This window comes from Leuresthes tenuis, unplaced genomic scaffold, assembly GCF_036924035.1.
Source record: "Leuresthes tenuis unplaced genomic scaffold, fLeuTen1.0.hap1 SCAF_9, whole genome shotgun sequence".
NCBI lineage: Eukaryota > Metazoa > Chordata > Actinopteri > Atheriniformes > Atherinopsidae > Leuresthes > Leuresthes tenuis.
This window is the reverse complement of record NW_027325363.1, coordinates 30,611,644-30,623,737: the sequence shown is the minus strand read 5'-3', so window position 1 is coordinate 30,623,737 and position 12,094 is coordinate 30,611,644. Positions and strand designations below refer to the sequence as shown.

Genomic DNA, 12,094 nt, shown 5'->3' with positions numbered 1-12,094 from the left:
GTTACTTCAAGATTGGACTACTGTAATTCCTTATTATTGGGCTGTCCCACATATTCTCTGAAAAGCCTCCAGCTGATCCAAAATGCTGCAGCCAGAGTTCTGATGAGAACTAACAGGAGAGATCATGTTTCTCCACTTTTAGCTTCTCTTCATTGGCTCCCTGTTAAATTCAGAATAGAATTTAAGATTCTTCTTCTCACATATAAAGCTCTTAATGACCGAGCTCCATCATATCTTAAAGATTTAATTGTAAGGTATTTTCCTAACAGAGCACTTCGCTCCCAAACTGCAGGTTTACTTGTTGTTCCCAGAGTTTCTAAAAGTAGAATGGGAGGTAGAGCCTTCAGTTATCAGGCCCCTCTTTTGTGGAATAAGCTGCCAGTAAATGTCCGTGAAGCAGACACCCTTTCCACTTTTAAGATTAGGCTTAAAACTTTCCTTTTCGATAAAGCTTATAGTTAGGGATGGCTCAGGTAATCCTGAAACATCCCATAGTTAAGCTGCTATAGGCTTAGACTGCTGGGGGACCTCATCTGTCACACCTTTCCTCACTTTGCTCTCTTTTTCCCCCTGTTTAATTTCACAATTGATTTTATGTACATGTGACATTATTGTGGTTATTAACGTATGTTTCCCTGTTCCAACAGATATCCTTTGAATGGCCTTATGGTGTTTTTCCCCCCTCTCTTCTGTCTTCTCAAACCCCAGCTGGTCGAGGCGGATGGCCACCCTTCCTGAGTCTGGTTCTGCCAGAGGTCTCTTCCTGTTAAAAGGGAGTCGTTCCTTTCCACAGTCGCCACAGGCACGCTCAGGACGGGAGATTGGACTGAAGACAAGTTTCGGTGCAATCTGTTGGTTTCCTTAGCTAGGATATTAATTTTTTGAATTGGCTCTATATGAATTAATTGGATTATGATTACAATGAATTGAATTCCAATTGGCTTGAATTGGACTATATTACTTAAGTGCCTTGAGATGACAATTGTTGTAATCTGGCGCTATATAAATAAAATTGAATTGAATTGAATTGAATTGAAGAAGGTTCACTGTTGGATGGTAGGGACAGTTACAAAAGTAGTGTTTCAATTTATGACTATATGGCAATCATTGCAGCAAGCTGTCACGGGTTGAGAGCGGTGGAGGCGAAGGAACAGGACCCAAATTTAGACACGGACAGGAGCCAGAGATAAACTCAAAGGGTTTATTGTAGAAAAATAAAAATCACAGCAATGCTGGAATAACTAGAAACTAAAGAACTCGAAAATGCCCTACAAGAATAACTAAACTATGCAAAAACTCGGAAGGAAAACCATGGGGATGAAATCTACGAGGAAGACTGCAGGAATGACGGCGGGGGTGGCGGCGAGGATCTGACAAAGACAGGGGCCTCATGTACAAAGACTTGAATTTCCTACTGAAACATGGCGTACGCTCAAACCAAAATACCCTCCAACGTACAAAAATATCCGGATGTATCAATGTGTGCGCACGCATGAATCCAAGCACATTTCCTTTGTACATCCCAATCAACGTGGAATTGAGCGCACATGTCAGAGTATCCGACTCCTCCCTGTCCACGCCCCTACTTGAATATGTAAATCATATTCAAATGAGCCCTGCACCTGCGATTCCCCTCTCTGCAGGATCAGAAAATAAAGAATAAAGAATGCGTGAAATGGAAAAAAGAATAACTTAACGGAAAGTGAGATAGAGGTGCTACTTTCTGAAGTGGAGGCCTGCAAAAATGTGCTCTTTGGCACGCTGGCCTACGATATAAGCAGCAAACGTAAGAGGAGTGGGTGGGAGAGCGTGAGCGTGAGCGAGGCCTTTAATGCTGAGGAGTTGAACAGAGAGGCGACACAACTATGGGTAACACTGCACTCTCAGGGGTGGTGGGAGCACATGTGGGTGACTCTGATTACCCCCAAGGTAAATACCTACATTTGTGTAACTCACAACAAACATGTTCATACAGTAATCTAGAGCAGAAGTGCACCGGGGAAAAGGTGAGACTCATTGAGACATTTCACAAGCATGAGGTTATTAACATGTGCACACAGAGATGATCAGGGGCTTGTTAGAAAGATCTTAAGCTGTTGTTCAACCAGCAAAAAAACAGCAAGTTACTAACTTCAACCAACAACTATGATGCTGTGAAGACGGGATAGAAATTTTCTGCGCACATGCTCAATGCACTTCATGGGGAATAATATTAGGACAATTACACGAATACCAAGAAGCCCACCGTCGCGCACAGTGCCAGCTTGTAGTCTGTTCCCAACAATGCTGTTACTCAGAATGTATGAGTCGTGCGTTGAACCAGGCCACCTCGCCACAATGTTAGTTAAGTGCATTTGCGCATCACAAATGATCTGTACATTGATGGAATGGAATTGCTTCCTGTTGACATATACAAATTCATCCTGTGATGGCGCTTTTATAGCAATGTGTGTGCAGTTGATAGCTCCGATTACATTAGGAAAACCGGCTGTAGCTGCAAATTGCGCTTTCATGTTGGCCTGTTCAGCTGCATTGTATGGGAATTTGATATACCTGCTGAGATGCGGATAATCCCGTCCCACACGGCTGGCATGGCTCGGCTCAGGGTCGACTGGCACAGTCCCGATCGGTCGGCCAGCTCCCTTTGAAATGCCCCGGTTGCCAGGAACCCCAACGTGGTCATCACCTGTATGGGAACAGGCAGCGCATGGCTCCTCGCTGTGTTGCGCTCCAACGCCGGCCGCAGCTCTGCGCATAGCTCCAGGAGGATTGCCCTCGGGAACCTAAAACGGCTGATGAGCCACTTGTCCTCATGTTCCAACAAATCATGCCTGTCTCTAAATACACGCTCTCTCCTTATTGCACCATTTGCTATGTCTTCCAACACCGCTAAAGCAGCCATTGTTTTTAATAGTATGCATTGCACCACTTTGCGCATACTTTTATATTCACTCTAACTGTAATTACAGACACATGGGTGTGTTAATTGTTTATCAGTGATAATTGTTCATGTGTCTCAGATGTGCGCATCGCTCATTCTGAGGACAAATTGTGTTTAAATTTATTCATTATAACAGTTTCCCAACATCACCTGTAAGTGTCGTCAAAGAAACAACCGCTGTAGAAAAGTGCGTACGACAGCCCTGAAATTTGCGTGAGGCACCGCACATTTCCACGGTCATTTCGCTTTTGATACATCTGATCGTTGACGTGAAAAAGTGTGTACGCCACTTTTTTGTGCGTACGTACCCTTTGTACATGAGGCCCCAGGAGACTAAATACTGTGGAGAAGATGATTACTGATAAACTACACCTGAGGAGAATTAGCATGGGAGATGGGGGTGGAACTGGTGACTAACTGGGAACTCATTGGAAACTAAACAGACTAGAAAACCAGAATACAGAACTAAACCAGAAAAATACAAAAACAAGGATCGTGACACAAGCCTGCTTCAGGTCACCTGAGACAAGCGAGATGTGCCCGATGGTATACAGAGAAAGACATTATAGTAGGAATACATAAGCCCCTTACTGCAAAGATGAATACATATTCAAGCTCAGTGGTGCAAACCATAAAAACAAATTTTCAGAGACAGAAAAAAGTGAGATGATCAGATGAGTGATCTTTCAACATATCTCAAACAATATGCAAATGATATAATGGCTTGCATAAGAAGAATGTTACAGCCTGAATGTGTGATTATGATCATGAAAATATCCACTGATTCTGTTATACAGAGGAGGCCTTTTCAGTAGGTTGGTTTGGATCTACTGGTGTTGTTGGCAGAAAGTCTCAGTTTAATACACGTACAGTAGCTCATATGTGTTACACACAGCTGAGAAAGACACATAACTTCTGAAAAAAAAAAGGATTTTATTTACAGAAGTAAGAGAGGTGAATGCCCTGCAGCCCTCAACCTGCACAGTTATAGTCTTTGACACTTTGACACATGTGGCCAATTAATACAATTACAATTAAGCAGCCAAGTCCTTAGCCTGCCACTGCAGGGCCACTGAGGGTGCAGACAAGCCCAACAAACAGTTTATTTTTTCTTGAGTGATCACTTGTATTACTTCAATCAATAGAGCACAAGAGGTCATTGAACTGCTTGATAAATATATAAATTATATGAAACTAGGAACAACTTTTCTGAGGGATAACAAGACACACTACTTTTGTTTAGCAACAGCAGCTTATGATCAGATTTAAATGGTCATTTCTGTGTGTAGTGACAGTGTCACGTCATTTCCTGTTTTATTTTGAAAAGTCACTAATCTTGTCCTCTCGTTTCAGGTAACTTGCCCTTCCTCCCGTGTCATGCGTCTCATTGTCTTCCCTGATTCCCAAGTGTTTTCACCTGTTCCCCTTGGTCCCTCATGTGTTCAAATAGTCTGCGTTTCCCTTGTCTCGTCGCCAGTATGTTGTCTCGCTCCATGAGCCTCAGAACAAGCCATTCCATGTTCCATAGAAACCACGAGCCTGCAGCGAGCATTTCTCCTGCAGTGCTGTTTTGTTTGTAAATTGTCCATAGCCATAGTTTATTTATTGTCTAACGGTAAGTTTCACAGCCTTGTTTTTCCTCCGTTTTCAAGGAGTGAATTTTGTTGTGACCTTCATAGCCACCTCCGATTAGCAGAGTGTTTTTGTGTTTTGATCTATTGAAAATATCTCGTGCCACCGTTAAAGGTGAGTCTTTAAGTTAAAGTAAAATTTTCATAGAGCCTCTGTTTTGGAAGAGTGCGTCTTTTGTTTTACTCCGCCTCATCAGGAGAGCGTGTTTTTGTTTTAACTATTCATAGCTTTTCTGTTTTCCTCCCAGCGTGGAGAGTTTTATGTTTTGTAAATTTCATAGCTGCGCTCCTTCTCCGCCATAGTTACCGAGGAGAGCGCTTAGGTTTCCATAGCCTTTTATTTTGCGCTGCCGGGAGATCGCCCTGCAGTGCCCTGTGTGTGTTTATATAATAAACCTTCTGAACCCAGAGACCCTGCTTCTGTGTCCTAAGTCCCTCAAGGTACCTGACAGACAGCAGGTATGCATGCAGCCGGGCCAGCTGCTACGAGGTTTCACAGGTACATATGAGCACACAAAGCAAACAAATGAAATAATAAATATATATATTTTTCATCTGCTTTGTACTCAGGCATCTGCATTTTTTTTTCTAATTACCAGACAAAATGATTATATATTTGGTAAAAATGTCCACTAGAAGTACATTACAGGATGTAATGTAAATGTGCTATTTAGAAGTTGTTTACTTATTTTAATATTTATGTTTTTTCTTTAGTTTTTTACCAAATACATTATTACCAAATATGTGACTCCAGAGCTCACAATAGAAACACCACTGTGTAGTATTTCAATTCTCGTTTTAGAGGAGCTAAAGTTTGAGTAGGAAAGGACCGAAATGTATTACTCAACCAGTCATTTCTGTGTCCACAGCTCTGTTATGCAAAACTATCTCCATTCAACATGAAATTCAGGAAGCAGCTACTGTCAGATCTTACAGGTGTCTCCCTGTGAATGCCCTTATGTGGGGCTCTACCACTGCTCCGGTGGAGTAAGATGAGACTGCGACTGTGGTGTGCATTCACAACACGCAGCTATCAATTCAATCCACACACATCGCCCAACAACATTTTCAGAGAGCAGTTAAACAAATCTTTCTGTGCAGAGAATCTAAATTACAAGAAGCCCTTGTCAAACAGAATTACTTATTAGCCTCTTTGTTTTCAGGATACGCCGTATGTTTACACTGTTTGCTGCTGTATCCTCATTTCAGCCACACTCACTGATGTGTCTGGGATACGGGAAGCTGCAAGTGTTCTTACATTTTATGTGACTCATTTCCAACAATCACTGCAAAAGAATATATTACACTAAATGCAGCACTGAAAGGCAATCAGTTTCCACAATATAATAATGCATGATGTTTAAAGTTTCTCTTTCTCTCTTTTCACAAGGAAAACAAAAGAAGTTTCAATGTTTGAAATGTATTTCACTGCTGCGGGAGAAGCAACCTCTTTAAAAAACAATATGGTTATTGGGTTTTGGAGGATACTTTCTGTGTGACAGCATCAACACCTCACAGAAAAAATTTGAAATGAAAAATAAAAAGGTGCAGAGTGAATCAAATGCGAAAATCTGGCTGTGTCATCCAGCTACATAAACATTCACCCTGTCCTCTGGTTATAATAGTGTTGTGTGAGAACAGCTTCACAGAGCTTTTTATAAATCAGGCTCACTGCAAGTGTCCGAGGAATAGAAACACACACTGATGCACACACAAACACTGTAAATCTTCATCTCTAAGCATCTCCATGCACTGTTACTCGAACATCCAGTTCAGGCTGCGCCTCCACAAAAACAAACAGTCACCATTTTATTGTTAGTCCCTGTCCAATACTGGAAAACTGGGACTGTAAGCACTGGCCAGTTTTATGTATTTAATTAGTATCCTGTCAGTACAGGGGCATCCAGCTGGCAAACAACCTCACCCACACACAAGGTGTGTGAATCTGCTAAGTAGGTGACATGCATACCTGAAATTAGGTGCAGAGGCCCATTCCAGGGCGAGGCAAGCCAAGTCCACAGCAGCATAGACCAACAGGAAGAAAATGGTCACAATACTGGCGATTGTGTTGAGCTTCCCTGAAAACAGCACCAGCTAGAGAGAAACAAAGACCAAAACAAGGAGGAGAAAAGCGAGAGAAGATTAACAGACACATCACACTGAAGTTGGGCAGAGTGGTGCACTTTAATGACCTATTCCATCACAACCACTTTCAGTCCTAAAAGCACATGATTTGCATAATCGTGTTAGATTTGGGTTAAAACAAAATGATGAAGCAGGTTGAATGTGTGTTTACCTGACTGCCACGGTCACTTTGCTCACTGCTGCAGGAACATCTGACAGAATGCTTATGTGCTTTTTAAATGTGAAGAGTGAGCGGAGGGTAGAAAAAAGCTTTATTTGAATCTTAGCTCACCCAGTTCAGTCATTTTGTCGGCTCTGAACGCAGACCCAAACTAAAATCAGTTATCACATACCAAATCTATTTTGGCCAGAGTCATAAAAAAAAAATCATAATTAATAAATCCCAAGTCCAACAAAAGGCCAGAGGTGCCATATTATCAAGGGTTCCAAAATAATTTACCTGCAGCCGAAGTTGGCACCATGTAAGCTCTTGAAGATTTCTGCCTGTTGGATGTGATAATCTAGCTGCACTGTGGTTGAGGATTTGACCAACATCACGGGAGCAGGTCACTGTGAAAATGGAATTTTTTTGCGTTTTTCCAGAGGACCCTGGAAGGACCACAGGTGGCTGTCTGCCTTCACGATGAGAGCCACTGGCTGAGGCTGGGGTTCACTTTTAATTAAGATGATATCTAAGTTTCTGCTCTGCTACATGCACTCGGCCATGTTAGCTGTGGCAGGGACAAGACAGCACAGCCAAGCCAACTTACTTTTTATTGAAATTCTCAGTGCCTGCTTTGGAGGAAGAGGTGCACCTCTAATATTAATGACAGCACATGGACTCACAGTGTCAGACATAGGTGCAGTGGCTGACTTTTAATAGATAGGAGGGAAATGATGAGCACATTATGAGCACTGCTCCCTGCCATGTTCTGACATCAAAACCTGTGAACATGGCTCTATAGAACCTACTGCCAGTTACAGCAGATGAAGAAACTGGGACAGGAGAGCAGGAAGAGCTTCCACAGCTTAAATTCATTTTAAGACAGTAGCATAAATTTACTAATTAAAATACATCATGGGTATAGGTAACAATTAATAAAAAAGCAACAGCATTTGATACTTTGACACAGCATCTGAAAATTGCTAAAGTAAATGTGCAGCCATTTTAAAGTTTGGGCACTTCTCTTTATTTTTAGAATTTTTCCGTAACCTGACTGGATCATAAAACTATCAAATAACAGATGAAACACCATATTCATTACTTTATGAAAAGGGTAATGTTGCATTCCCGTTCATGCCGATGCTAAAATATTTATCTTTCACATTCATTTGAATCCATATCTGAGTAATAAACGACAAGAGCTGTTTTCTTCCTTAATGCTTTGATGACTTTGATTTCTTTATTAGACCCCTTTTTAAAATCTCCACTAATCTTTCATACATCCTTCCTACACCTTTAATGTTGGCTTATTTGATTAACATTATATTGGTGCGCATTAGTGTCTAAATCCAGCTCTCATTTCCTTTTGTTTTGTTAATCGCTTTAACTTTATGTTATTTCTTTGACATAAAAAAATAAAGTCTGACTGATTGAAAGGACCCTTAAGAGTAAACATTAATATCAGCTGATGTCCATCATTTATAATATCCACACGAGTGTACTCAACCCATTTCTCATAACCAGCTATGCCTATTACAGAACTGTAATTTACAGATAATGTCTGCTGAACTGTGTAACTGTAATTTGAAGACCTTCGAGTTCCCTATCTCGTTGTCCTCACCTAGCTACATTCCATTCCTGGTGTAGTACACCTTCTGTTTGCAAAAGACCGTTGTTACCTCCTCTGTCGTCATCATTATTTGTGTTTTTTTTAATCTGTGTACAGGCTGCAGAGGCTGACGGCACGAACCAGGGAGATATCTGCTTTATTTTACAATCACAGAGCACAGTGTCTTTCTCAACTTATACCATGACTTTTACTACTGCCTGCTGAAAATCTTCACTGGAGTGGGAGTCTCTTGAGCTCAAGGACATCTTGTTTATATCAACAGAGAGAAAAAAGTAGCAGCATGGTGACAACTAACTCTGAACATGAGGCAGAAGCAAACTGAAAAGCAGAAAAAGGAGCTATACTAATGATAGGGTATTGAGATAAATGATGTCTCACTGACAAACGGGCAGAGCAAGAGAGAAAAGTCCATGAGATGAGCCAAGGAAGCAGTGAGGATGCAGAAGAAGAGGAGAGAGAAAGAAAGACAAATGAAAAAGATAAATTGTTTAGAGAGAGCATCTCTGACCTCTGGCAATCAAAGTTAGTGGGTGTCTCTCCAGTGCTCTCTGGGGAGCCAGCTTTACCAGAGCATTAATTAGCCATTAACTCAAACACAGACCGGCGTTGGACTACTGCTGACAGCACACCAACCGTGTGTGCATTCAATGTGTGAAAGCATGCAGTGGGTGTGTGAGAGTGTGCACATGCCTAAACGTAATCTCTCCTGGATACATTTTTGTGTGATAAAATAAAATAATCTTGCACATACTTCCATACATTTCCCTGAAATGTGTGTGCCCAGAAAAAAAACACTTTTATTCAATAAACAGAATAGAGAGAAAACAGTTCAGTGATGGTTCAGATCATTCCAGAAGTGCCTCGGGGTCACAGGTAAGAGTTGCTGAAATGTGCCTACACAGCATTGCTAATGTAGCAACAAGTTGGATATAGTTTAATTGGGGAGAAATAAATGTTTTTAAAATACACCAGTACACATCAGTATGTGCGATCAAGAGGCCAGAATGACGGAATTTGTGGCAGTTTTCATGTTTACTTTGTTGTTTTGAATTTGATTACAACACAAATATAGAAAATTATCTGTGAGATTGTTAAAACAATTAACTGCTAATCATAATGTGTAACAAGCTGAAGTAAATACTTAATCTCAGGCTTGCCTTGAAAATTGCCATCAGTAAAGAAAGCACAGAGTTGAGTGTTTAGCACCATCAGTGTTCTGAATGGAAATACATGTTGTCCAGGTGGGTCTACTGTGTGGGTTTCCTCATGAGCTCCAGTTTCCCCTCATCCCTGTGACAGACCTGACACATTTACTTTGCTGTAGGTACATTATGAGTGACATAATTGTTGAGAAAAGGCTCGCGTAATGCTGTCTGTATGGATATGGTAATAAAGCATTTGTGAGTTACTTAGCCTTGAACGTACGTATCAAGACTCAGGTTAGGTTTTTATCAAATGCACCCTGGCTGTTGGATGTAGCCTCCACATCTACCCGGTGCTTGTTTTAGATGGTTACACTCCAGTAAAGTTATCCTCCTGTAGTTAAGTTGCCTCACTGCTGACATCTGTTCCTGCTTGTGGTGCAAATGTTAATGGGTGACCACAAGGTTTTATTAACGATTGTGTGTGTGTGTGTGTGTTTATCTATATTCATAAGGTTAAAAATTATGGAGCCCACTACACTTGTGGCATCCAACGTCTTTCATGGAGACCAAATGGTGGGCCTAATATCTTTAAAGGGATTCTAAAGGGTCCAAACTTGCTTTTATAGTTATGGTTAGAATGATATTATGGTTAGGCCTAGAGTAAGGGGCTAGAGAATGCATTGGACCAATGTTGTATCACCACAAAACAGAAAAATCAAGTTTGCGTCTGTGTGTGTTTGTGTTTTAGATCAATAGCTCAAACTGACAAATAGTTTCTTTACTTAACTCCAGTTCTGAGCAACCATGCTTCTCTCTAACAGGCTTCACAGGGGGATGGTGTAGCTCTCTCATTTTAAAAATCACATCTGTCTTTCTGATGGAGCTCTTTTGTGACCACTAATCAAATAATTTAGAATGAATATCGTCTGATAAAGATCTGTGCCTGATGGATCGGAGCACCCTTTGGAAAATGGGTAAACAAAGATTAGTATGAGAAATTAGTATGAGGTTTCAAACAATCAGATCTGGTAAGGTGGACCTTTCTTCATTTTCTGGCATGTCAGGTGCAGCTTGTTGCTGGTAATCTGGCCAATTTAATCTTCTCTAATAAGTGTAAGGCTTAATGTCCTAGCTTGTTACACAGCAGGGTAAAGTCCAAACTCAAGGTCAAAACTCGAGTTCTCAAAAAGCTATCCATGTATCTTAACCACATTCATGTTGTATGATGGTAAAAATGTGCAGTTTGTTGGCAGTTAAGGTAGCTTATTCAAAAGGTGAAGGCCTTCTAATGAACCCTGAACACAGAATAGGGATGGATGCTAGACACAGAATATCTTAGTGTGAATCTATTTTTGGAAGTTACGCTGTTCTACTTGTTTTCTTGATATTTGTGTTCATCTGTCAAAAACATATGGGCTTGGTTGTTTGGCTGCGATATAAAAAAATTATTATTAACTGCATCAAAGTTTTTCTTTCATGGATGTCTTGAGGCTCCAATCATTAACCTAATGATATTTTATTGTGCAGGACCATGGACAGTATATCTTAAATCATTGATGGGGATTTTGTGGAAAATAAATTGTTTAAAATATCACAATATAGTGTTTTGGAACATATATTTGGATGTCTGAAGTCACTACTTTCTCAAAACCTCAGACAAACCCTGTCACTTGGTTTGGGACTCAGTCTGAAACTCTCAATGCTCAATGATTCGCTCAGATCTGCAGAGTTCTGTTACATCCCAGTACCAGCTCAGAATAAGAATGATCCAACCTCCTCATTTTCATTTCCAGCCACCGCTCCACATCACGCTCCATTCACTTTGCCTCAGAAGCAAGAAGTCAAAGCTATTTTGCTTTCTGCTTTGCTATTAACAGGAAATTGTCATCAGCAGTTATCTAGATCACTAAATAAAGAAATGAGCCAATGTTTTACCAGTACCTTACTTAATGTATATCATATCAAGAATATGAAGGGAATGATTATGCATTTATTTGTAAGGCTACATTTATGGGAAAGGACTTCAGATGCGAAGGTCAGGGTTCATAAACATTACCAACATTTCTGATAAGGAAACTGGACTTTTAGGGCTTCCCAAGCTCAACTGGATGTGACTCGTCAAAAAAAAAAACATACTTGTAAAATAAATATCAACACATTGTTTCCCTTAGGCTCTGAAAACTTTCAACATGGTGGAATGAGGTGAAAAGGAAAATGTTGTTATGAACAGAGCTGCGTACATGGCTTAAAAGGGAACTGTTATACTGCCCCTCTGTTATTTTGACCCAAGCATGTTGCAGACATTTCATCAAGATCTCAGGAAACTCAACTTGTGGGTAGAATAGGTTTCCATCAAGGCCTCATGTCATAATCAGTATAGCCTTCTTTTCATCAATTATTTTCAGAGTAAGACTGAAACCCACTCTCAGAAAACCTCCAGGTTATATGGGAACATTAAGC

The 12,094-nt window shown here is 40.6% G+C and overlaps 1 protein-coding gene across 1 annotated transcript in view; it reads right to left on the bottom strand.

Annotated features, from left to right (window-relative positions):
• Positions 1-12,094, bottom strand: part of LOC140314695 (solute carrier family 12 member 9) — a 74,422-nt gene that overhangs the window by 25,174 nt on the left and 37,154 nt on the right. Inside the window, exon 9 of the mRNA XM_072393036.1 lies at positions 6,542-6,666. Coding sequence (XP_072249137.1) covers positions 6,542-6,666 — 125 coding nt within the window. The remainder of the gene's footprint in view (positions 1-6,541; positions 6,667-12,094) is intronic.